Raw genomic sequence first — 27,957 nt, forward strand, 5'->3', positions numbered from 1 at the left:
TGGGAAAATTCGACATCCACCTGCAAAAGAATGAAACTAGACTCCTACCATACATCATACACAAAAATCAACTCAAAGACTTGAATGAAAGACCTAAAACCATAAAACTCCTAGAAGAAAATGGAATAAGTGCCTTGGCATTGCTCTTAGCAATGATTTTTTTTAATTTGACATCAAAAGCAAAGGTAACAGAAGCAAAAATAAATAAGTGAGTATACATCAAACTAAAAAGCTTCTGTATGGCAAAGGAAACCATCAATGAAATGAAAAGGCAGTCTACTCTATGGGAGAGGATATTTGCAAAATATGTATCTAATAAGGAGTTAATGTCTAAAATATATAAAGAACATATTAATAGCAAAACAGTCCTATTAAAAATGGGCTGAGTACTAAAAAGAATTTTTTTCAAAGAAGATATATGAATGGCCAACAGGTAAATGAAAAGGTGCTCAACATCACCAATCATCAGGGAAATGCAAGTCAAAACCACAATGAAATGTCATCTCAGACCTATCAGAATAGCTGTCATGGAAAAGACAGGAGGTAACAAGTGTTGGCAAGCATTTGGAGAACAGGGAACTCTTGTTTCCTGTGTGTAGAAATGTAAATGGTGCAGCTACTCTGAAAACAATATGGAGGTTACTAAAAAAATTAAAAATAGAACTACCATAGGAACTACCAATCCACTTCTGGGTATATATCAAAGGAAATGAAAACAGACCATAGAAGAGATCTCTGCACTTCCATCTTCATGGCAGCATTACTTGCAATAGCCAAGATGTGGAAACAGTGTAAACATTCATCAAGGGATGATTGGATAAAGAGGATGTGGTATATTCATACACAAAAGAAGATATTCCGCCATAAGAAGGAGTTCTTGCCATTTGCGACAACATGGATAAACCTGGCATTGCTGAGTGAAGTAAACCCGACAGAGAAAGATAAATATTGCATATCATCACTTATATGTGAAATAAAAAAAAAAAAGAAAAAGGTTAAATTCATTAGAAGCAGAGAATAGAAAAATGGTTGTCACAGACTGACTAGCAGCAATAGGTAGAGGTTGGGAAAAGGATACAAACTTTTAGCTGTATAATGAATGTCTGAGGAGCTAATATAAAATATAGTGGCTGTAGTTGATCAGTGAAATTTGCTAAGACAGTAGATTTTAAATGTTCTCACCCCCCCAAAAGATAAATATGTGAGGTAATGGATGGTTTGATTAACCCAATGGAGGGAATTCTTATACAATGTATACGTATATTAAACCACCACGATGTAAACTTTAAATATTTTAAATTTTTTAAAAAGTTCAAGCCAAAATAGGGGCTTTTGCTTTAATAGTCAAAAAGTAGCCTCTTCAAGTCCAGGTAAGTGATCATTGTGTTTCTCCTTGTGGTGACAACTTTCTTTATATTTTCATAGCCAATTTTATTGTTAATGAGCTCATCCAATTACAACTTTTCCTCTTTCACGCAGAGCTACCAAGAAGGTGATGTGCATTTTCGATTTTTTAGAGATGTTATAAAATAGAGAGTTTGCAAAAATTCTTATTACATACGATAAGGTAGGAAGACTGGAGGACAGTCCCATTTTTTTACATTATTAGTAGTTAAATAAATTCTCTCATTGTAACTAAACACCCTCAGCACTGCATAAGTGTGCCTTTCTAGCAACTGTTCAGTAAGTCTGCATATTCAAGATATAATAAAAATTGTGCATGGCAAAATGCCAAGGGTCACCCTTATCTTATTGAGAAAGAACCATGCTGAGCTAACCCAAGACCATGCATCTGATAGATGAAAACATTGAGACGCCTCAGATAATATTGATTAGAATTAAGTATTGAGAAAATATGACAATATTGACTTTATTATAGGCAATGTTTAGATATTAATCATGACTAACCAGAGTAGTAGAAGGTTTATCAGAATTTTCTTGTCAACACAATTCTCCAATCTGATTTTTTAAAAATGTCTATTTCTGACAGAGAGAGAGAGAGAGAGAGAGAGAAACAGAGAATGAGAAGGGAAGGGGCAGAGAGGGAGACACAGAATCCAAAGCAGGCTCCAGTCTCTGAACTGTCAGCACAGGGTGGGATGTGGAGCTCAAATTCATGAACCATTAGATCATGACCTGAGCCGAAATCGGATGTTTAACCAACTGAACCACCCGGGTTTCCCTATAATTCCCCAATTTGTTTTTGCAGATTAATAAATCAGATTGGTGAAAGTATGGTAAAGTGGGTTCATATTGTGTTTAGTCCATTCCAGAGAGAGCAGCAGGAACAAATGCAGGAGACATGAAAAAACAGTGGCCTGATGTTTCTGATTTTATTAATTTACTCTTTGATTTATAATCTACACCACTCAGAAATCTACAGAATTATCTGTGGAGAGACTTTTTGGTCCTTAAATTTAGTTGTCAAAAGTTTTCAATTAACAGAGGCTTTAATTTTAAGAAACAGATACTGAAATTAAAGTTGTTCCTGTTTAATAATGGGATGGTGGTCAAAATAGTCAATATAGACTTAAAAATATTGTCCTGTATATGAAATTTAACTTTGGAGCATTTTTCCAAATTTATTTTTGGAACTTTTTTCATGGTATGTTTATCTTTTTCCTTTTTGTTCAGGAGAACAAGGCTGAAATAATTACTAGAGAGAATAAGAAGAGGTTAATTGCTAAGGAGGAAGAAAAAGAGGAGAAAAGATGGAAGGCTTGTTCATTTTCTATTGAGGAGGAAATTAAAGAGAACTTCAACTCTGGAATGAAGAACCTGGAAGATTTTTTGAAATCATGTAAAAGTAGCTCTGTGAAATTACGAGTTGAAATGGTCGCGTTAACTGCCTGCTTGAAAGCGTGGAAAGATCATTGTCGTGATAAAGGTATGTGATTCTATATTTTTTATTTTGATAAACTGGAGAATTAATAAAACGATGTGATGATAATAGATGTCATTTACTAACTGGAAATTTGTGTTAGAAGCCTTAGATGCATTATGTGATTTTATCCTTACAAAATTCCTCTAAGTCTTATTACTTTTATCAGTGAGCAATGAAATCTCAGAGAGTGTCTAAGTAGCAAATATACAGCACATTCCTAAACAAATTCAAATCAAATCAGTCAAAGGTAGGCTTAAGAATAACTACTTCCAAAATTGTGGGCATAGTCAAGGGAACCAACAATGACAGTGAGGCTCCCTGGGAGAATCATCACTCATCTTTGGTATCTGAAGTGCAAACATTTTCTTGCTGGGTAAAACTAAGGATTATGTTTGCCGAGCATGTTGAATTCTTGCATGTGCTCTACTTTGCTTGCATGTGCTCATCTTTGTAATTTCTTAGTATGTAGTAGAATAAAAAAGAAGAGACAAAAAGAGGAAGATAAAGGAGAAATAAAACTGGATAGATATATAAATTGATAACAGGTGAATGATCATGTGCCCTAATAGCTCCAAACTGACAGTTCTTCTAGTAAACCTAGTTCGTCTGTCCATCTCGAGCATCTTCACACTTGAATCCATTTAACACATGGTCACCAGGTTCTTCCTTTTTTCCTTCTACTCTTGCTCTGCTAACTTCAATCTGCTTTAACATAGTCAGCCTTTCACTGTGGATTCTATCACAGTGAGAAGCATAAGATTTGGCTTATATAGTTGTCCCAAACAAGATGCTGTATCAGATTTTGCAGCTGATTTCTACTAAGAAAGATCAGAATTCAGTGGCTTACTCTCCTGAGGGTAAGAATTCTATATCGAATTTGTTTTTTAGTCTTTTATTGTATTCAGCAGGTGTTTGGTGATATTTGTTAGATAGCTAAAATATGTTTATTGGGAAAAAGGTGAAATTAAAAATAGCACTTACTTGGGAAAAAGGTGAAATTAAAGATAGCACTTACATGGTAAGTATGGAAAGATTAGAAGTATGGAGGAATAAACAAAGGATATTTATAACTATAAAGAAATGAAGAAGAATTAGCAAAGTCTGTATCTGGCAGTTGTAATAGACCAATCAAACTGACAGTCTCCAATGATTACATCAAATAGTTATGTGTGGTCAACAGTAGAACTCAATAAATGTTGCAAAGTTTTTAACCAGATATTTAAAGTCATCTAAATATTTTTCTTTGACTATAGTAGGGAACACATGAAAATAATAGGTGGGGAAAATATTTGTTGTTCCCTAGAACTCTTATACAACCTTGAACTTTGACAATCTTATTTCTATCATGAACTTAAGAATTTTCTTTGTCCCCATTACTTGCACAGCTATCCATGGAGATGATGAAGTGGGTATAGCTGCGCTTTTATTATATTTTTCCTGGTCCTCTGTATTCCAAAACTTTTATTAATGTTAACTAGGATAGTGAATTTAATTAGGTCAGATTGATAGCCTGGATGACTAATCTTGGATAATCAAACATTACTTTTGATGATCTTTATATGTTGTTTATTCTTTGCTAAGGTGAAACCACAAAAGACTTAAGTATAGCTGTTCAGATGATGAAAAGGATCTACTCCTTGATGGAACAATACCCAGAGCTTTTGCAGGAGGCAGATCATCAATTCATAGCCAAATGCCTGAAGTACTTAGGATTTGATGAATTGGCAGGTTCTTTATATCCAGCCCAGGTAATTTTCAGAATAGCTCCATTTTAATAGAATTATTGGGTATACATAAAATGCCTTGCAAATTAAGTCACCTCTTCTAGATTTTTTTTAATACTAACAATATTTCTTCCAAGTTCAAAACCATTTACTAGTAATTCAGCTGCCTGAACTTGAAATAATCTAGAATTAGAAAATTGATACAAATGCTTGTCTGGACAAACAGATTAACTGCCAGATAATTTCTGCAGACTCTTAAAACTAATCCTGTGTTTAATTCCAGCAAATAGTTGAAAAACTGTATAGTAATTGTTCAATTGTCTTTAAATACGTCAGATTGTAGGTATAAATACCATAATAAATATTTGAAAATCTTGATGTTTATCAATATAGTCACAGTTAAGATTTAGGTGATAAAGAACTTGCTCAGTAAATAGTACAAAATTCAAAATGTGGGGGTGTCTGTGTGGCTTAGTCGGTTAAGTGTCCGACTTTGGCTCAGGTCATGATCTCTCGGTTCGTGGGTTTGAGCCCCGCATTGGGCTCTGTGCTGACAGCTCAGAGCCTGGAGGGTGCTTCAGATTCAGCATCTCCCTCTCTCTCTGCCCCTCCCCTGCTCATGCAGTTTCTCTCTCATTCTCTCTCTCTCAGAATTTTTTTTAAAAAAAACAAAAAACAAAAATCAAAATGTGGTAAAATGCTTTTCTCATAAAAAATGCTCAGTAGTAAATAGTTTAATTATTTAAACAATGTTGTAGTTTAAAATCACTTTCCAAATGGACTTTTGAAATAATATAGGTTGTAAGAGACGACATAAAGGAGATGAAAAGGAATAAATATTCAATTGGCATGGGGCCAGTTCGGTTTCAACTACAATACATGGGCCATTATTTGATACGAGAGGAGAGAAAAGATCCAGATCCCAGAGTTCAGGATTTTATTCCTGACACATGGCAGGTAATAATCAAATGAAACAATAATTTTAGCTTATTTGTATTCAATTATTAAATGTGATCTCAGAAACTTTTCATTATTATGGCTTTACATATTATATTTGGCGTAAACTTAATATTGAGTCATGTCATTTAAAATTATTTTGTCATTGAAAATATGATTGGTAAATTCTTTTCCATTTAAAGAAAGTGAAATTTTCTTTTCATTCATTTTTTATAAATTGACCATTGCCTTGGACGTACTTTGATTAATTCACATATATATTTTCAAAGTTCTGTGTGTGTCATCCAGTTGTATCATTGCAGAGCAATCTCTGTATTTTCCTTGTGGCAATAGGATTTCATATGTAAATGTGCACAATTTTAGTACTTTAAACAGTATAGCAGTTGTTTAGATATTTACATGCTACACATGTCACCATGTGTATAGTAGTCATTTTTTTATAAATAAATGTAAAATCGGAGGATATAAAACTTAGAATTAAATGGTGTGGTTCTGCATAGATTGCTGATAAATTGAACATGCTTACCTATAAAAGTACAATTTCATAAATTCAATCAAACAGACTTACAATGCAGAATATGACTTTATCTTATGTTGATGATGGTGTGATATCTTAAATTCCTCCATCGTCTTCAGTAATGAGAGGACCAGTTATTTACTTTAGCGCAGGACACAAAGCAGCCAGGTGCCTTCCACTAATCCCCCCCACATTTCAATTCTTCTGATATGCCCACTTTATTTTGAGGTATGGCCCAGAGTGGACCTAGATGAGGGGTGTGCAAATGTTTGGGACATTTTTCCATCTTCTGCCAAATAATACAAATGTATGATTCTTTGATTATTCATCATTTTGATGAATAAAAGCATAAACTGAGGAGATGAAAGTTTCCTCCAAAGGAGGGATCTGGTAATCTTATATATAAAAAGTAAAAGATAACTAGTAAAATTATGAATGTTGATTTTTTTTCCTCCTCAGCTACCTTTTCACCATCACAAAAAATACATACTGGTTACTTCTTAGAACTTAATTTCTGAAAGCCTTTGGAGAAGAGCTGTACTTAGTCAATGACAAATGCTTAGAAAAAAGAAATCTTCCCAATGAGAAGATGCTTTATTCGGGCTCATTCTCCATTTTTCACACATAAACTCACCTCCAGGTACTCAAAAGCATAGCAATTCTCTCTTTTGAGAGAATGCCGTGAGTTCTTCAGGTTTTCCTGTATGTTTCTTCATGTGTTTACAACTCCCACTCGTTCCATTTGAAGTTCAGAAAATTATATTGGAAGTGTATTCATATACATGCTTTGGTAACTTGATGTCCCTATTACTGACACAAATGGTGTTCTGAACCCCGCAGCGTGAGCTCCTCGATGTTGTGGATAATAATGAGTCAGCAGTGATTGTTGCCCCAACGTCCTCAGGCAAAACCTATGCTTCCTATTACTGCATGGAGAAAGTGCTGAAGGAGAGCAATGAAGGGGTGGTTGTGTATGTTGCACCAACAAAGGTAGCGCTCAAATGACTTGAATTTTTCTCTTTCATTCCTGAACCTCCTCTTTTTAAAAAAAATCCATGTAGTCATGTGGTAAATCTATTTCACTTTATTTATTAAAAAATTTTTTTAAACCTTTATTTACTTTTGAGAGGAGAGAGAGACGGAGTGTGAGTAGAGAAGAGGCAGAGAGAGAGGGAGACACAGACTCTCAAGCAGGCTCCAGGCTCTGAGCTGTCAGCACAGAGCCCAGCATGAGGTGCCAACTCATGGACAGTGAAATCATGACCTGAGAGGAAGTCGGAGTCTTAACCGACTGAGCCACCCAGGTGCCCCTATTTCACTTTTTGTTATTTATTCATTTTCCAGTTTCTTGATCTATAATTGGCATACAGCATTATTGTATTATTTAAAGTGTACCACACATAATTTGATATGTGTGTATATTGTGAAATGATTGCCGCAGTAAGTTTAGTTAATATCCATCACCTCATATAGTTACGAACTATTTTTGTGATGAGAAATTTTAAGATCTATATATACTCTTAGTAACAATCAGATATGCAGTACCGTATTGTTAAACACAGTCACCGTGCTGTACATCACATATCTACTACTTATTTTAAAACTGGAAGTTTGTACCTTTTGTCCACCTTCACTCATTTCACCTATCCCCTTCAACCCTACCCTCCGGTACCCACTAATTTATTCTCTATTTCCAAAACTTTCACTTTGTTTTTTGATCTGCATTTCCCCCTTCCAGTTTCAGAGGCAAAATAACACTTTTCTTAGAACCATTTTGAGTAAAAAGTCTGGTCTTGGGATTTTGTCATTCAATATTATATTTGGATTGCTGGGCAATGTTGAGTCTCTTAAGAATCTAATGTTGGGTCTTTAAAATGTCCACATTTTGTGAGTTTTATCTAATCTGCTGTTGGGCATTTGTGACTGGCCTCTTTCTCAAGCCAGGTTGTTTTGCCAGTTTTCTTTTATGTCTATTAGTGCTTGATGTTGAGCTTAAAAACAGAAAAGTATGATCTTTGTCGTTTAGGAGAAAGTTTGATTTACAGAAAGTATAAGTTTGCATATCCTCATTCATAATCCTTTGCTTGTAATGTGATTACTCTTAGGCAAATTTAGTTGAGATAACTTTAATTAGTTCTATAGATAAAAATCAATTCAGACTCCATTTTAGTTTCTAGGAAAATGTGTAAAGTTTAGTGACTTGTTGTCAGCCTCAGAACCAGATTGATCCATATGATTAATTGAAATTGGCACTTTATTTTTTATTGTAGCTTTTTGGTTTTTCATGGCTATTTAAAACATTAAGTGATCATTGCAGGAAATTAATAATATTTATCAAGAAAAATTAAGCTAGCCAGAAGTGGAATTTCAGTAAGTCAACACCATACATATTGCCAAATCACTCTCTTAAAAGTTTAAATCCATTTTTATTCCCACTGGCACATATGGTAGCATATATTCTCATTTCTTCTCCAACATTTCTATTATCGCTTGATAAATTTCTGCCATACTGGCAGGTGAAAACTTCTCTCATGCTTAAATTGCGTTTTTGTGATCACAAGTCATTTGGATATCCTTTTGTGATTTTTTGGACATTGACATTTCTTTATTCATGAACTATTTGTGGATGCATTTGCCCATTTTTTGATTTATAAGGAGGAAGTGGGATTTTCTTTTTATTGAATTATTAGAGTTTTTTATACTAAGTATATTACTCTTTATGTATTATAATAAATATACTTTTATTTTGGCTTTTTACTATATTGGGTCATATTAATGATAATAATCTGTTCATATCTTGGTATAGTTAGGCCTATCAATGTTTTCATTTAGTATTTCCATGTGTGTGCTCAGCTGTAAGAAAATATATGAAAATGTTCACTTTTTAGTGTCTTTATGTGTGTGTTTTAAACTTTATGTTTTAATCTACGTGGATCTTTTTGCGGTGTGTGTATAAAGTGTGAAATAGAGGTTCATAGATTTCCACATACTCAGTTCCACTAGCCAGGCTACCTACCCGATCCAAGGTATTCATGCATCTATATTTAAACTTCAGATATCTGAAGGAAGTCCCCAAATATGAGAACTACAAGTCTACCTAACCATCCCTCACTTGATCTTTTTTCTATAGTAAACCTACAGCTTCTTTCTAAGCCTTGGTCAAGCAGGTATTCAGCTATTTTCTTTCTTATATATGAGCAAGATTTCCTGTTTTTTCCTTATGATTAAGCCATTTTTTCCCATTTTACTTTAAGTTGAGGTTTATCAATGAGGTTCACATGCCTAGTCAAGTCAGAGAGAACATGTTAGTGTATTTAGAGTAGGTGGGTATAAGAAAGGGGCTGTTAAGCTTTCTGTGCTTATAGTCATACATGTTTTTAGACTGTTCCTGCTGTTCTCTGAGGTTTCAGCTGTGCTTTATTATGTGATTATTGAATCTCTTCCTTTGTCAATCAGGCCCTTGTTAATCAAGTGGCAGCAACTGTTCATAACCGTTTTACCAAAAATCTGCCAAATGGTGAAGCTATATGTGGTGTTTTCACAAGGGATTATCGTCATGATGCCCTAAACTGTCAGGTAGGATATATTACTTAATGCATTTGTTATTAAATTATATAAGAGTACTAATATATGTTTATAACACTAGAGATTCAACATCTGCAGATAGCCTTGTGGAAATAATTTTTTTGAATTTACAAAAGATGAAATGACTTTACAGAAAATTTAATATTGTTATATTTCAAAGAGTGAGAACTAGCACTCATCTTTCTCTAAGGACACTTAAATTTTGATTTCAGTTATTGTTTATTGCATCATCTTGATTTACAAATGGATTCAAAATGATCTGAAGAATCCAATGTTATAAAAAATTCACAAACACTGATTTCTAACAAGAATTACTTTGTCTTGGTAATTAGGATACCCTTACTGTTCTTGATGAGTAGGATACTCATAATTTCAAAAATGTTGTGTTGTTGATGGAATACCTGATACTAAGTAAATCATGGGTAATCTTCCTCCTTAATGAATTCATAAATGAACAATTAAGATGGAACAAATAGTGAAAAGATGGTAACAGAAAACTGCAGAGCAGACATGAAGTGTGCTACCCAGATTGCCTCTCAAGGACGGTTTTGCTGCCCAAATGTGGGGAGAGTGGTCAAGACAAATTCTAGCTGTCAATTCCTTCAGTTCTTCCTCAACAGTCTGTGACCTGTGGCTGAGTTAGGCTAGGGTATGAATGCCAGGACATTTCGGCCTGATGTGGACTTGTTCTGACAGCCAGGATTCACTCCAGAAATTTAAGCCAGGTTGGCCAGGTTTTCTTCAGGCTTGCTTTGAAGTTTAGCTTCTCTCTCAGCCCAATCCTGCTTCTCCCCATGTCCATAGTTGTTGATCCTAAATAGAAATTTTTCAAATACAACAATCTCAGGGTCCAATTTTGAAGTAAACCTGTGATAATTAACTCTGTATTACTCTGAATGCTTATAAATAAGAATTTTAAACTTTAAACTGATATTTTTCCACTTTGACACATAATAATTAGTTTCATAAGGTTCAACCTAATATATCACAATTTTAATGAAACATTCTCAAAAGCAATATTATATCCTAATTATTAGCAGGTGCGTTCAGGAGTTATAACTCTGTATTCTCGAAACAAAGTCTGCACATAGTAAGTACTCAAAATGTTTGTTTATGCAATGTTATTTTTAGGTACTTATTACAGTGCCTGCCTGCTTTGAAATTCTACTATTATCTCCTCATCGCCAAGCATGGGTGAAAAGGATCAGATATGTTATATTTGATGAGGTAGGTTTGGTATTATTTCTCTAGGTTGATTTCCTAGTGTGCATAAGTGCTATGATGAAGATATTTGTTGCTTCAAGACATTTGTCCCTCTAGATAGAGTTCAGGTTGGGGGCGGGAGCACTTTCTTTTCAGTGGTTTTCCCAGTGAATCTTACTGTCTTTTGGCTCTGTTTTCCTGTTGTAACTCAAAAGGGCTTATCAGTATGTGCTGATAAACTCTCTATGGCAAAGATACCGGCTATTGGTGATGGCTGTTTCAGGGGAGCAGAATTAACCACCATAGCATAAGTTTTCCTGGATAGAGATTTCAAAATCAATCTTTGATCTCTAAAGCAAAGAATTTTGGTGTCTAACAATGATGGAAATTATGTAATTATTTTATCACTCATAGAACCAACAGAAAACAAATGGCACAGTAAAAACACAGTTCAAGAAGAGCGTTTTCCAAAAATGTGTGTGAGGGAAACTATAAAGGTTAATACAGTAATCTAGAACTAATAACTTACCCCTGTGCTTAAAGGGACAAGGCAAAGAAGCAGTTACTAAAACTCAAAAGGAGATTATGATTGAGCTAGCCACACTGTGAGTACTTACCTTATTGAGGGACATTGTTCAAGGTAACATTTAAGGAAGGGATCCAGTGGAACAAAGTCCTCGTTCTCATTCTCCTCCCTTCTTCTGATCCCTTGCCAAGGCTCTCCATTGGCCAGGTCCAGTGGAACCAGAGAATATTGGAGTTCTTTTAAAGTAATCGTTATAGGTCAATTTCCTTGGCCAAGGAAAGCAGGATGGAAAACAATGGAGATGTATAGGGGCAAATAGAAAGTATTTACAGCATTTTTATAATAACATTATTAAGGCTATTTATTCAAAGAGATTTAAAACATTGTAATAGGATACATTCTTTGCTGCAAAGAATTTTCCATCTAAAGGGCAAAAACATGATAAGCCTATATTTAATTTAACTTTTCTTCTTGTAAACTTGGAGCTACTAAGAGGCTATATTTTTGATGCTGATTTTTTGTGTTTATTTTTGTTTACTCTGTATATATATTGCATTTTGAAGGCCTTGAATATTCCTGTTGAAAATAAAAATTCAACAATTTTCATTTTGCAAATGAGCATCTTAAATTGTACATCAAAGAAATTTTAAAAACAGGGTCTTGAATTGTATTCTAATGTCAAAACTCTGAAATGATATGACATTGGGTACCTTAATTTCCCCAATTTTATAAAAGGGTAAAACTGAAAGGTTTAGACTAATGCCTATTCTGGCAAGGTCAGAGAAAATTAATATCTGCTACAAAGCATTCAGGAGAGTGAGATATTATCTGACAAGGACAAAACTAAATGGGCAGCGGAAAAAAATTTTTTTTCTAGTTAATTGCCAGGTGTCTGTTTAAAGATGACCAACATTTGAGAATCTTTCCTGAATCTAGTTCATTTTGCCTTATTTGATTAAAAGACATTTATTCATTTATTCAGCAAATATTTAAAGGGTGTCTCTGCAATGCCAGGCACTGTTGGTGCTGGGAATGCCCAAGCGTAAGGTCACAGAGTAATTGAAAAAAAAAAGGGAATTAAACAAGTAAGCATACAAATGGCTGTGCCAGCCCACATTGGTACATACTGTAAAGAGAAAGAATAGGCTGTCATGACTGATAACGGCAGGAAGGCAGTAAGAGGCCAGCTCTGGAGTAGGCAGTCAGAAAAGTCTTTCTAATGCAGTGAGTGACATTAAGCTGAACTCTAACTTGAAAAGAGGGTTAAGAACATGTTAAGCTGAGGGGATGGTAAACGTGAAAGCTCTGGGGTAGGAAAGGTGTGTTCAAGCAACAAAGAAAAGTCCAGTATGTCTTGAGCAAAGAGGGAGCAGTAAGGGACAGAGTGGCTTGATATGAAGCTAGAAAGGCAAAGAAGGGCCAAATTATGCCAATGTGTAATGTACACCCTGTTAAGGAATTAATATTTTGTTCCATGTGTAAAGGAAGATATTGAAGAAATTTAATTAGGGACATGGCCTGATCGAATTTATCTTTCAGACCTGTCATACTGGCTGTGATGTGGAAGAATGTAGGAAGCATTAAGGGAAACTAAGATAGCATCTGGAGGATATGGTGGTAGTGCAGCTGAGATGTGATGATGACTCAGTTGGTGGTAGACATGGAGAGAAGTGCATAGATATGAAAGAAACTTTTGAAAGTAAGAGAAGGAGGAATTATTGATGGATTGGTTATGGGGAGCGAGAATATTTGTGTCGGAGCACCTGGGTAGCTCAGTTGGTCAAGTTTCATACTCTTGATTGGCTCTGCTCATGATCTCACATTTCGTGGGACGGAGCTCCCTGTTGTGCTCTGTGCGGACAGCACTGATCTATGGAATCAGTGCTTGGAATTCTCTCTCTCTCTCTCTCTCTCTCTCCCTCTCCCTTTCTCCCTCCTTTTGTCTCTACCCCCCTTGCTCCCTCCCCCCACCCCTGAAAAATAAATAAATAAACCTTTAAAAAATAAAGATAATTTGTGTCAAATTTTCTATTACCCAAATTTTCTATTACTTGGCATGGTCAGTTAAAGGTAAAGGAAACTCTGTATGAGGATTCAAGGTCTTATGTCTTGTTTTAATTTGCTATTTTTAAGTGCGTTTTTCAAAGGAGAAATTTTTTGCTTTCATAGGTCCACTGTCTTGGTGGAGAAATTGGAGCAGAAATCTGGGAGCATCTCCTTGTCATGATCCGATGTCCCTTTTTGGCTCTTTCAGCTACCATAAGTAACCCTGAACATCTTACTGAGTAGGCCTTATGTTCCAATTTGATTAAATGCTTTTCTGTTTTAAACTTTATACTCTCCATATGGGTTCTGAAGAGTTTCATAACATTCTGGTGAGTTTCTTAACTTATCTCCAGCTATTTAAGGAACAGAACATCTATAACGCCTCCTGGCAGGTGCTGAGAAGGGTCACACTTAATAAAAGAAAATGGAGGACTGTCCCAGGCAGATCTGCAAGGGAGTAGAAGATTTCTTTCATATCTCTGAAAAAGTTCACCATGAGTGATAGATTTATGTTCTTTTTTTTTTTTTCGGTCCTTTAGCAAGACATAAAAAATAAAATAGTATTATGACACACTCTGCCCCAGACCCCGAGATTTCTTGCATTGATCCACTTTGTAGATATTTAGAAAGATAGCAAAGACTTAATAATTGAAAGGGCCATACCATTTTGTCATTGGGCTAGATTTTTGCCTATGAATAATAACAATTATAGCAAAGGCTACTATGTGTTGGGCAGTGTTATAAGTGCTTTGCAAATATTAATTTATGTCAAATACCCAACAACCCTTATGATTTATTACTTGTGATTACCACTATTAAATAGTATTTCTAATACTACTACTATTATTTCTATTTTTGTGGAATGTGGAAATGTGGAAAATGAGGCACAGGGAGTGTCAGTGATTGAACCAAGAGCCACAGACAGCAGTAAGGAGGCTGGGGTTCATGCTCAGATAATATACCTCCAGGGCTTATTCCTTTAAGTAAAATTCTTAAGGCATATGAAATTTTATTATTATTTTTTTTAAATGTTTATTGTTGAGAAACAAAGAGAGAAAGAGCATGAGGATGGGAGGGACAGAGAGGGAGACACAGAATCCAAAGCAGGAACCAGGCTCTGATCTGTCAGCACAGAGCCCAACGTTGGGGTTGAACTTGCAAACTGCAAGATCATGACCTGAGCTGAAGTTGGATGCTTAACCTACTGAGCCACCCAGGCGCCCTAGCATATGAAATTTTCTTTATTTAAAATATTTAATGTCACAAGAAGTAGTACTATATTACTGCCTACATGATGTGTAAAATTTTTTTTAAGGTGGCTACAATCAGTGAAACACTACTGGAAACAAGAAGACAATACAATGGGAAAAAATAGAAATGCTGGCTATTGTGCCAGTTTTCATAAAGATCACTTTCCAATAAAGGAATCATATAAAGTTAGACTTGGTATGTTTGGTATTTTTCTTTTACTTTAAAATCATTCCAGTCCTTATGGGTCCATTGATCTGGAAATTCTTGCTCTTCACTGTTAGTGCTCTATGGAGAGAGATACAATGATTTAGAGAAGCATGTATGTACAATAAAAGATGACGACATTTATTTTGATCATTTTCACCCATGTGCTGCACTAACAACAGATCATGTAAGTAATACGTTAGCCATATCTGTTCTGAGTAATATAAATTACTTGTATATATATTATAATTGAACAACTGCCTACTTGATTCTTATTCGAATTATAGAATACATACTTTATAACAGATATTTTACCTTAGTTTTCTTTTTTATTTTGTTTATTGAATATATTTGACATATAGCATAAATTTAAGGTGTATAACATGTTATTTTGATGTATTTATGTATTGTAAAATAATTGTTATAATTATATTTAGCACCTCTATCAGATTACATAATTATAGTACAGTACTGTTGTCCATATTTATTATATTGCACATTAAATTTCTATGTCTTATTAACTCATTGCATTTGTACTACTAAACAACACTGATCTTAATACCTACCTTACCTTACATCCCCCAATAACCATCATTTTACTGTGCTTTTTTACGAGTTTGGCTTTTACAGATACCACATATAAGTGATACCATGAAGTTACTTGCCTTTCTGACTTATCTATGTATAACTTAGCATAATGTGATCAGGGTACATTCATGTTGTTTCAGACAGCAGGGTTTGAAACCCTCCTTTCTCAGGGTTGAATAATATTTCTAAACTTAGTTTTTTTAAAAGTAACAAAAATAACTTTGTAGCCTTCAATGAACCCTCAGTAGTGTCTGGATTCATAAAGCTTTAAAATGACTAAGAATTTTAACCTGAAGTTTTTTGGTTAATTTTATGTATTCTTAGACATTATCTTCGTCCATTTTCCTTCTTCTCAACACTCATGTCTCTCCGTCCACCTTTGTGACACTGACTCTTAGTGCACAAGTGTATGCAGACAGCTCCTAGTACATGTGAGAATCTGATTACTGTGAGTTAGGCTAAATAAGGAAACGATGTTTTGCTAACATACCAATCACAACATGATGTTTTGGTAGTGAATGAATAAAGGAGAGGTCTTAGGACATCATTTGGGGTGTTGGGGTGTCTGTGGAGGAGGATTTCTTAATTTTCTTTGCATAATTCTCTTTCTTTCTCATTCTTTTCTTAGGAATGGCCCATTCAAGCTCTCATTGCCTCTCAAAGTGATAATTAGTCAGTAGTTTGTCTTCCTTCCAAAATCTGGCAGGTAGTTGTCAGTTAAGCCTCCTAAAATATAATTATGATCTTGCCAAGCTTTAATGACTTTCCTTTGGAAGTTACTGAATGCACAGCTCCTTAGCTTGGCTTTTTAGGTCTTCTCTGACCTCACCCCAAAATCTGATGTATCTTACCTGGAGGCCATCATGATTTATATTGTTCCTGTAGTATTTCACCCTAGATGCCAAATGCCAGTTGTCCAGATCCTGTTCATCTTTTAGGACTTTTCTAATGTGAAACATCTTCAGAGTCCTTCTGTGACCTCCTTAGCTGTATGTAATCTTCTTCTCTCCATAGCACCTTGTCTGTATTTCTTATATGACACCAGTCATGATCAGCTTCTGCTAAGGTCTATACTTGCTGCTAAAGTCTTACTTCTATACATGTCTCCTTTCTCTTACTGGAATTACTCCCTGAAGACAAATTTTGTGTCCTTATGAGTTCCTAACACACTGTATATATAAAAGGTGCTTAATAAATGTATGGTAAATAAAGACAACCAACTTAAATTGAGCATTTACTTTGTGTTCTAAGAATTTTCCATGTTTTGTGTCTTGGAAATATCACAATAGTTTTATGATGGATGTCTTGTTAATATTCCCATTTACAAATGAGGAAGGTGAGTCAAAGAGAATTCAGCTAATTCATTGTGGCACCATGAGTAAGTGTTGGGGGCAGGTTGCAATCAAGATAGAGTACAGAGCCTGCCCTGCCATCACAGTATTCTGAATAATCTGTTGAATAAATCCCTGAATGAGTGAATGCATGAGAATCACTGTATAGCTTTTGGGCTATGAAGCAATGGCTTCTAAAAGCAACTGAATGAATCCTAATCCTGATAATTTTCTAATGAGATTTTATTACAGACATTCCTCTTTAGTGTGGCTATGACCCAGTCTAAACCCTAAATAAAACTAAACTATGGACAAAATTCCTGTGACTTAAATCACACCCCAAACTTAAAATATAGATGATAACCCACACATCAATAATAGATTTCTTTTTCCTGTCTCTGCTTCCCTCTCTTTCCTTTTCTCTTTCTTTCTGTCTCCTTTTTTCTTTCCCTGTCATCACTTGGGATTTTTATAACAGCATAGTATTTAAAAAAATAGTTATTTTGTGTAGGATGGTTCAAGGTAGGTTATCTTTAACTAGCAAGAGCACAGTGATTTGGAGTACCTGCAAGAATAGCATTTTGGTCCAAGTGCCTTTCCTCTATTCTCAGTAGCTATTAATGGAGTAACTGGAAAGCAACAGAACTTCTACAGTGTGCTCTGACCCTGTGTGACTTCTGCAAAGGTCATGCTGTTGTATCAGTCTTCTTAAGACTTCTACACTTTTGTAGCAGTAACGGAGGATATACTCAAAGGCCTGAGCATCATTACATGTATTTTGACAGCTGTGTGTGTAACAATGTTTTATAGTCTATTTCCTAAAGTAGCATCAATAAAAAACAGTAGATTTTTTCCAAAATGAGTAAATTATTCCTGATCTTGTGTAGCATACTTCAGATTAATATGAAAGAACTGAGTGGCTAGAAAAAGCATAATCAATTGTGGCAGCATAAAGAGGAGAGCCATCCACCTCAATTGTCACCCCTACAGCTCCATCATAGAAATAGTTTCAGAAGGGAAGGGGTGGAACAGGATGAGTAAACTGGCCTTAATCCAACTGAGGTGAAGGATTGCCCTTCCATCCATATGAGGCTTATTTCTGGCAAAAAGCAGAGCTTGGCCTTTGCCACCAATTACTATGCCACACAGGAATAGCTGCTCACTCCTGGAGAGCTGTCAGCCCCAGGAAGTCCTTGAAAGAACTGTTGCCTCTTTCTGCTCAGTACACGTCAATGCCTCCTATCTCCTGCAGAGTGAGGGACAATGTAGTTTGCAGAAATAACACCATGGTGTAATACTATTGTATTTACAAAGGAAGGATGGTGCAAGTCCCTGACCTTGGATTTCTCTTCCTTCTCTATCTAGGCTGGCTCAGGTTTTGCCAGTTCTTTTACTATGTACTGGAGAACAATTGAGCTGATTTCTCGGCTTTTAGTCACAGAGTTATTAAACTAGTTAAAAAAAGTTAAGACTTATAAATTGATCATTGACAATTGAGGCATCAACCATGTGCCACGTATTTCATGAGACCCATTACATACATTATCTAACTTAATTCTTATAATAAATCTATGGCATAGGAAGAATTATTGTTCATTTTAGAAATGAAGAAACCCAGGCTTCTATAAAAAGGCTAAGTAAGAGACTTAGGAAATCATAAACATCCTAGTGACAGAAAAAAGATTTATACCTTAAAAATTATGATAACATTTTGGATTTATTTTATATATACGTTTCTTAGTAGACAAAAAGTTACCACTTTCAAGTAGTATTTTTTTAATTAATTAATTAGTTAATTAATTAATTTTGAGAGAGAGAGAGAGCAGGGAAGGGGCAGAGAGAAAGGGGGAGAGAGAATCCCAAGCAGGCTTCGTGCTGTCAGCACAGAGTCTGACACAGGGCTTGATCCCACAAACTGAACTGTGAGATCATGACCTGAGCCAAAATCAAAAGCCTGATGCTTAAACCAAATGAGCCACCCAGGTGTCCTACCACTTTCAAGCAGTATTAATAAAGGAACAAAATGCTAACATTCCAAAATAACATATTCAGTTACCAAGTTGACATAATGCAGTCCTTACAATCTAGCTAGCTTTTAATGATCCAACTGAGAGATAATAAATGATAATTACATAGGATGATTTGCATCCTATAGATTTTTTGCAAGCCTAATTCAAGACTAATTGACTTTTTAACAAAGGTATTTGACATGTACCATTGTGAAAGCTTATGGTGTACAACATGTTGATTTGACACATTTATATGTTGCAATATGATTGTCCTTGTAGCCTTAGCTAACACCTCTGTCAGATCACATAATTATGATTTTGTTTTTTGTGACAGCAGTAATTAAGATCTAGTCTCTTAGCATGTTTCATGTTTATAATAAGTCTTGTTGTCCATAATCACTATACTGTGCATTAGGTCCTCAGGACTTATGTATCTACTAGTTTTACAAATTTAAAAATCATGCTGATACGCATATCTTATTTGATTTTACCAGTCTATAAGGCAGAGGTACAGACATTCTAATTCCTATATTACGGATGAGGAACCAAACTGGCATTTTTAGGTAGAATTAAAACTCAATCTTCTAATTCAAACTCTACTGTAGTTTCCATTCTACCAAACAGTCTCCTTCCCTCCCCCAAATGTGTTGTGTTTGGCATGGCTTTATTAGCCAGGAATTTCTAAACCTAGTTTTATAACTTAACAGCTATTTACTAAAACAAATGCTCTATTATCAAATGATTTTGGAGAAATCTGTATATAGTCCCTTCTTTGAGATTTAACATTTCCAATGGCAAACCTTCTAGAAGCCTATTGAATACAGCACCTGTTAAAAGACACACCCCTTTTTCTTTTAAAGAATACCTACTGGCCTTTCAGGGATCTTGGTTTGACAGGCAATTGATTTGTAGCAATTGTGACTGAAAATACTACCATGCAAACTTTTTGGGAAACAGGAATTTTTTATTTATATTAAAATACCTGTGGAAAAATTAATGCCATGCATTATCTAAAAGGCTTAAAGCAGAACCAAGGGACTGAGCTGGGGAGGAAGCTTTCTGACTGTCTTGAAGGTGATCTGAAAGGCTTAGTATTAAAGTTGACTGAGTTCTTATCTTAGAACTTAAGCAAATAAGATTTGTCCCTTTTAGCCTAGGTAGGTACTCTAAAGCAAAGAATCATATTTCTAATGAATCAATATCAGCCGCAGGGTACAGGTTGTTTTCTTGTCTAAACAACCCACCAATCTTTTAGCTTCCCAGTACTCTGATTTGAAGTGTGGATGCAGTTTATAGAGAATTAACCCAATGAAAGGGTTTGGGAAACGATAAGCCCACTTTTTGGTGTTTTTATTTTTTCCCCAATTTTGGTAAATCAAGCACACTCTTGGTTTGTATTTTGTTTGCATGTTTCACTGACCATCATTTGAACATTTTAGTTTAGTGCTGTTTTCAAAGTCTTTGGGTTCATGACAGTGACTTTGAGGCTGCTGAATGAAAAAAAAGAGGAAGAATTAAAATAAAGCAAAAGTATTTATTTGGGGTCTTAGAATTGCATATTGCGAAGCACAGATTTTGTCCCATTGAAAAGTAAATGCCAGGGGTCTATTAGCAAGTTCTGATGTTGCAGGATTTTTTACTTCAATTCCTCAGCTTCCTTGTCTCATGGCTTTGAAGAATGAAGAGGTGGACACAAAATGAGCAGTAGGCAAAAGTTTTTTAGAGCATAAGATCAGAAAGGAAGAATAGTAGGAAAGCTCTCTAGAGGAGGCAATTGAAAGTGAGTGCCTATGGACTATAGGCAAGGGTCCTTGTTTTATAGGGTTCTGGTCAGCCCCCCCCCCCCCCGCCTCCCTTCCACCTAGTTCCTTCTCAGGTCCTACCTTCATTGGCTTGATAAGTCTAGGTGCTGGCTTGTCCACTCTTGATTGGCTCATTTACATTGGGAGGGGTTGTCTATGGCCATATCATTCCTTTCAGGTTATACATTTTATGGTCTACTACTTGTTTTTAGTTAGGTCTTTTGTCAAATTCCTGAAGGAAACCTGAAGGGGAGTAAGTAGGGTCTGTTACAGTCTTAAAAGGAACCTTATGCCTGAGAGGTTTTGCTGTGGTCAGACGCTCCTGGGATTGTTCCAAAATATGTGTTTTCTCCCACCCTGGTTCTTCAGGTCCTAATTGTTTCCTCTCTGCCTATTTTTTCCTACCTTTCCTTATCATACTAGAAGTAAGTAGAAACTTACGCAAGTTGTTTTCCAAAAATTATGATTGGAAGATGTGATTGAATTTTATAACTTACTGGTTTTCTGAATGCATCATGTCAGTTACTAGGGAAATCTCTTTTTCAGAGTGCCCAGTTTCTATCAAGAATGCACATGCACCAGTCCTGTCTTCAGTCCTATGGCTTTGCCCAGTTCAATAGTCCAGTGTAGTTCCTGTTTCAAAAACAAAATAAAGTTGGGGCGCCTGGGTGGCTCAGTTGGTTAAGTGTCCGACGGCTCAGGTCATGATCACAAGGTTTGTGGGTTAGAGCCCCACGTCAGGCTCTGTGCTGATGGCTAGCTCAGAGTCTGGAGCCTGTTTCAGATTCTGTGTCTCCCTCTCTCCCTGACCCTCTCCTGCTCACGCTGTCTCTCTCTCTCAGAAATAAATAAATAAATAAACAAAAACAAAAACAGAATAAAGTTTTAGTCCTAAACTATAGTCTCTCATGTTCAGAGGTTTTATACAGGTTCACAAGGCAAAAGACAGAAGATAAGATAAAATAAATATAAGAAAAGAATATCAAAATTTTTAATTTTATTTTAAATGTAGATTGAAAAGTATGGATTCCCTTCTGACCTTACCCTCTCCCCTCGAGAAACCATCCAGCTTTATGATACCATGTTTCAGTTCTGGGAAAGCTGGCCCAGGGCCCAGGTAAGTAATAATTACACAATTAATCTGCATTAATTTTATTATAGTGGATGGTAACATTGCTGTTCAGGAAGATAAAGTCTCACCCTTTCTGGTCATGTACATCTAATTTTTAAAAATCATCCATACATTCTCCAAAATAAAATTGCCCCTTCTCAGACATTCTTCTTCCTGATATTTTGTGTGTTACTTTAATGGAGGTACAGTGCCACTGAATTCCTGAAAATATTTCTTCTTTCAATTTCTGGGATGCTACAATACCATAGTTTCCTTTTACATCTTGGATTCATATTCCTTCATCTTCTCTCATTGTGCTCCCTTCTGTCTTTATACCTAGTTGCTGTCTGTTTTTATCTTCAACCTGGTTTTGCTCTGCATTTGTTCTTTTGAAGAGTTTATCCGTTCTGTTAGGTTTATGTACTGGAAACTTCGGGGGAATAAAAAGACATTGAATAGTCTGTACTCTCAAGAAGCTTGTAGTTTTGTTAGTAAAATGCATAATTGAGAAACATCTTTGGATTTTCTTGCATGATTTTATTTAATTTTGTGGCATTTCTTTCCAAGGAGTTGGATCCAGAGAAATCCATTCATTTTAAGAATAAAATAGTCATTAAAAAGTTGGACGCTAGAAAATATGAAGAGAGCTTAAAGGCAGAATTCACCAGTTGGATTAAAAATGGCCATGCTGAGGAGGTAATTATCACATGTTTTTTGGCAAAACAGTATATTCCTTGTTTTCTTGAGTTGCCATGTTGTAATTACTACTACTACTACTACTACTACTACTACTACTATTGTTTTAGTCTTCAATTTCCATTTTAGGATTTTAAGTTGAACTGGAAGTCTAGTGACTCTGAGATAGAATAGAAATAGGAAAAGGAAATTGGTCTTTGTTTAATACTTTGTACTTTCTAAAACACGTACCAGAAGGCCAGGAATTTCTGTTTGGTGTTATAATAAGTAAGAACAGAGGTGTCAACTGTCCACAGTCAGTGTTCTTCATGTCTTGACAGGAGAGAAATTGAAATCACATGTAGATGAGAAGATGTCTTTACTCCTTTGTCTTTTCCTGTCTTGGGAATTTTTTTAAGTTTGTTTATTTATTTTGAGAGAATGAGAGAGTGGGGGAGGAGGAGAAAGACAGGGGGAGAATACCAAGCAGTCTCCATGCTGTCAAAACAGAGCCCGACGTGTGGCTTGATCTCACCAACAGTGAGATTATGACCTGAGCCAAAAATCAAGAATGGATGCTTACCTGACTGAACCACCCAGGCATCCCAATTGTAATTTTATTCTTTTATGATTTTTATTTCAACTTGTAGAAACTATTTTTATACTAAAACTTTAACTTGGGATCATATAAGTTTTGCATATTTATATTAAGTAAGTTGAAGATGGTCTTCATATTTTGAAGTTGGTTTTATTGCTACACATTGTGGTTTCTGATTCTGGGGAGTGACATATATTAGACTTTTCCCATGTGAGTTTTTTACATTACATTTTGACTTAGAACATCTCCCATTCAGAAACATAATTAACTTCCATTTCCTTCCATTTATTTTGTCACTTAAAAACATTCAAAATGTATTTGAAAGTGATTTTTATACATGACATAGAGAGGAACTAGTTTACCCTACCTTCAGCCATGGTGGGACTAGTATCATTTACTCAACAACCTCTTTCTGACTGGTTTGTGTCAACTTACTTAACTGTATGTTAAATTGCATATATGTGTGCATGTATATATCGATATATCCATATCTCTCTCTATATATTCTTCTTCTTGTTGGTGTTGTTTTTTTAGTGCATTCTAAAACCTTATAAAATTTATAAATTTTAAAATTTATAAAATTTTTATTTTATAATTATTTTGTTATTATATTTTATATTAAATAAGCACAGAAATGTAGATTAGACAACTATGAAAATATTTTAGCCGAAAGTAGTAATTCCTTTTTTTTATTATGCAGCATTTAAAACTAATAAAATTTGTTATTCATTGCTACAGGCCAAAATGGTTCTGAGGAAACTTAGTCCTGATTCAGTTTTTAGTTCAGGAAACATGGTAAGAATGTTTCCACGGCTCGTTGAAAAGCTAAGGAAAATGGGAAAGTTACCGGCATTATTTTTTTTGTAAGTCATATGATTTAATTTGCTTTTGTTTATAATTTATCAGGATTAGTCTTTTAAGTTGAGGAAAGTTATAAAATTCACTGTTTTAATAAGCTATTCATTACTGCTTTTGGTGCTCATTTGTTATCAAATGCATATTTAGCATCTTTCTAATTCAGTTCTTGAAATTTTTTTTTACTTGTGTCATTACAAATTGCCATCTTTAAATAATTTTCTACTCCATTTTTTTCTTATGTTTTAACTATAAACTATTATATTTTTATGTAGGTCTTATAAGTTTCCAGTAAATAATGAGGTTCTTTGCAAAATATCGAATGTTTACGCACACAAATATCCCACGTACAATTAAAGTAGCCTTACTGTATGTTAACATCTTTATTCATGGGGTATTTTATTGTTTTTAATTTATAGTTATGAGAACTGTAACTTCGAGACACTACCAACTTGCTAAATTTTCATGCTGTAGCATGAAATAGCTTAAATTGAATGTACTCTTCCAGTTTTGCTGAAGTATAAGTTATACCAAAATATATTCATTAATTGGATAACATTCTGTATCCTAGATGGACTTTGATCACATAGTTTGGGATCAGAATAAAATGCTTTATTTGTTTTAGACAATTTCAGACTTCTTTAAGCCATGGAAGCTTTAAAGAGGCCACAGATGTAAGTGAATAAATGAATAAATAAATAAATGTATAGTAAATAAGGCAACATAATCTTGCTTAAGTGGCAAAGTTTAATTAAACTTGTTTACACATAGACATATAGTAGTTAATCATTATTGGTGATATATATTTAAAATAATAATGATAATTAAATGTATGGTTGTGTTTGTAACTTTTGGAGATTATAGTATACTTGTTCCTTTTACCTTTATTATTGGGACAAGAAAAAAAAATTTTCAAACTACCAAGAAGTTACAGAGCTCATCTACTTTACTTTAGAGTGTGGCTACAGATTTCGGTTAGAAACAAACACAGTTCTGTGCATCTGGAATATTTCTGGAAGCCTAACTGTGAAATAGATATCCAAAAATAACTGTATTTATTGTTCATGTACACATACGTACTTAAAACAAAAAAAGTAAATATTTTCACCTAATATGTGAAGGGAGTCAAGAGTAAGAAACTTCCAGATATATAATAAGCTATGGAGATGTAATGTACAGCATAGCTACTATAGTTAATAATACTGTATTGCATATTTGAAGGTTGCTAAGAGATTAGTTCTTAAAAGTTCTTATCAGAAGTAAACAAATTCTGTGACTATGTATGGTAACAGATATTAACTAAACTTATTGTCATCATTTCATAGTATATGCAAATATTGAATCATTGTGTTATATACCTGAAATTAATATTATATTGTATGTTAATTGTACTGCAATTAAAAAATATAAAGAGCAGTGTACAATAGAAACCATAGCGTTTTGTGTACCTGTGAAAGCTTCTTTGGAACCTATGCCTAGGAGCACAATCATTATATTTTGTAGTATGGACAAACTAATGGGTTAAATGTAACATGACTTTTTTCTACTGTGGTTTCTTAGCTTATGTCCTGTCAGTAGTTTATGAGGGTCCCATTGTGACCTATCATCACAAGTTTGTGGGATTGGCTTTTCTAATTGTTGCCATTCTGATTATGTGAAAGCATGTCTTGCTACTGTTGTAATTTGCATTACTCTGATCAGCATTGACTTTGAGTGTTTTCTTCAAGTATGTAGTCTTTCAAGTTTTTGCTCATGTGCTATTAGAATAATTTTTCCTTTGGGTTTTGCAGCTTTCTTTTTCTGTTTTTCAGGAATCCTCATTAATTCTTTGTCAGTTACTAATTTGGCAATTATCTCCTCTGAGTCTATCACCTGCCCATTAACTTTGTCTATGCTATCTTTTGTTAAACATTTACATTTTATTTTGATTCATTAAAATCCATCAATGCTTAAAAAAAGGAAAATATTTCACAAAAACATCATAGTTTTAATTGTGCTTGAGGAATTGAATCTTGGCATATCTGTGGAATTTTGGGCTCTTTACAAAACCTACTATGAAAATTCTTGGTCTTATACAGTTTGATTTTACTCCTTAGTAGCTCCATATCAACAAATCAGGATACTTTAGGGCTCAGTCTATGCATCTAAGAGCTTTTCAAATAATAGTTGTACCTGTCAACCTCTCTAGTCTGGTTTCTAGAAAAAAGATGTCTGAAGCGTGTTCAATGTTAATGACAATATCAGTGTGCTTAAAACATGCATTTAGTAGTCAGGCTCAGGTCTGGATCCTACCTCTGCTCTCAATTAGTATGGCACTTCTAAATAGCTACTTAATGACTTTGAGCCTTAGTATCCTCATTTGCAAAAGAAAGTGATAAAAATAGGGATGCAGAGAGTTGGGGTGAGAATTAGATACAAATAAATTATGAAAGTCCTAAGTGCAGCACTACACAGTATTATTAGCTGATGTCCAGTCTTGAGCACATTCATTCCAAATAGGTTATCAGAGAGATTTAAGAGGAAAAATTATTTCCAAGTGATTTAGATTTTTCACAATGAAGTACTGTGATGAAAAAGATGCCATTTCATACAGATGTACACCTAGATCAAGTAAGTTGCATTAATATAAAAGAGAAGCAACATGATTGCATAGTTAAGAACATGGACTTGGAGGCCAGACTCTGCCACACGCAAGCTGTGGAATCTTGGCAGATCACTTATGTATCCATTTTCTCATCTGTGAAATAGGGATAATGAGAGTGCTTTCCTCATAGGATGATTGTGAGTACAAAATGGGTTAATATATTTGAGACACTTAGAGTAGTGTCTGAAAATAAGCAGGTATAAGTGTTTACTAACCTTATTGTTTCATTGTTTACTATATACAATTTCCTGCCTTGTGGCATAGACTGCCATTTTTTAAATCCTTACTTCACCAGTATGCCAATTTATTTGCTTTTCAGTAGCTAACAAGATTTCCTCTCTTTAAAGACTTTAGAAAAGCTCTTTGCCTCACAATTTATATCTAGAAAGCTTTATTGTGTAGTCCCAACTTATGATTTGCTATAAGAAGCTGTGGTTAGTATAGTAATGAAGGCTATTGGTTACTCCCAGCCACAGCATTTTGCCAATAAATTATTGTGAGTTGATTAAAACTTCCATGAATGTTTCAGTCTTCTTATCAAAAGTCCTAGCTTCCAGACTCAGGGAAATGCATGTGATGTAAAGATAAGGAATTTTTTAAAATTTTACTTCCCCTAGAAACACATTTTTTTCACATACCATGAAAATTTGGTTTTTTACCTATTTTCCTATTTAATACATCAGGTCTGAAAGGGCCAAATGGTTACAACCTAGACTAAGTCTCTCGTATAAGTCTTACAGTAGCAGGAAGTCTGGACCACTGGGTCCCTGGGTATTTACATTTCAAAAGGTATAAAGCCCAGACCCTGGAAACATCTCTGGATTGGAAAGGCCAGCAACATCTGAGATTTATCTGGTTTCTGGAAAAAGTAGCCACGATCCAGAAGGTTAGAGTGAGAGCCCAAGATTGTCTCCATTCCTGCCTAAGAGCAAATTTTTACTGTATGATCTCACTGTATATATAGAATCTAAAAAAACTGAACACATACAAACAGAGAGTAGATTGGTGGTTTCTGGGGACTCAGGAGGACACGGAGGTGAGAGAAATGAAGAGATGTTGGTCATAGGGTACAAACTGTTATAATATGATTAAGTTCTGGGGATCTAATGTACACCATGGTGACTATAGCTAACAATACTGTATTGTATACTTTAGAGTGGCTAAAAGAGTAGATCTTAAATCTTCTCACCACTCTAACACACAAAAGATAACTATGTGAAATGATGGATGTATTAACTAACCTTATTGTGGTAATTACTTTGTGATATCCATTTGTATCAAATCATCATGTTGAACATCTTAAACTTATACGATGTTACATGTCAATTATATTTCAATAAAACTGGAAGAAAAAACAAAGAAAAATAAAGGAGTCTCTAAAATTCACAAAAGATTTGTGAAATCTGAATTTATATATATTTACATAATGCTAAGGGCCTTTGATTCT

The 27,957-nt window shown here is 34.8% G+C and overlaps 1 protein-coding gene across 1 annotated transcript in view; it reads left to right on the forward strand.

The window, feature by feature from the left end:
* Positions 1 to 27,957, forward strand: part of LOC120244774 (probable ATP-dependent RNA helicase DDX60) — a 103,069-nt gene that overhangs the window by 34,758 nt on the left and 40,354 nt on the right. The window contains exons 14-25 of the mRNA XM_039251511.1: positions 2,635 to 2,887; positions 4,466 to 4,632; positions 5,407 to 5,565; positions 6,923 to 7,072; positions 9,539 to 9,658; positions 10,799 to 10,894; positions 13,566 to 13,681; positions 14,758 to 14,888; positions 14,975 to 15,084; positions 21,640 to 21,744; positions 22,306 to 22,434; positions 23,750 to 23,874. Of these exons, the coding sequence (XP_039107442.1) occupies positions 2,635 to 2,887; positions 4,466 to 4,632; positions 5,407 to 5,565; positions 6,923 to 7,072; positions 9,539 to 9,658; positions 10,799 to 10,894; positions 13,566 to 13,681; positions 14,758 to 14,888; positions 14,975 to 15,084; positions 21,640 to 21,744; positions 22,306 to 22,434; positions 23,750 to 23,874 (1,661 nt within the window). The remainder of the gene's footprint in view (positions 1 to 2,634; positions 2,888 to 4,465; positions 4,633 to 5,406; positions 5,566 to 6,922; positions 7,073 to 9,538; positions 9,659 to 10,798; positions 10,895 to 13,565; positions 13,682 to 14,757; positions 14,889 to 14,974; positions 15,085 to 21,639; positions 21,745 to 22,305; positions 22,435 to 23,749; positions 23,875 to 27,957) is intronic.

Source organism: Hyaena hyaena, unplaced genomic scaffold (assembly GCF_003009895.1).
Source record: "Hyaena hyaena isolate Hyena2069 unplaced genomic scaffold, ASM300989v1 scaffold_391, whole genome shotgun sequence".
In the NCBI taxonomy this organism is placed as follows: domain Eukaryota; kingdom Metazoa; phylum Chordata; class Mammalia; order Carnivora; family Hyaenidae; genus Hyaena; species Hyaena hyaena.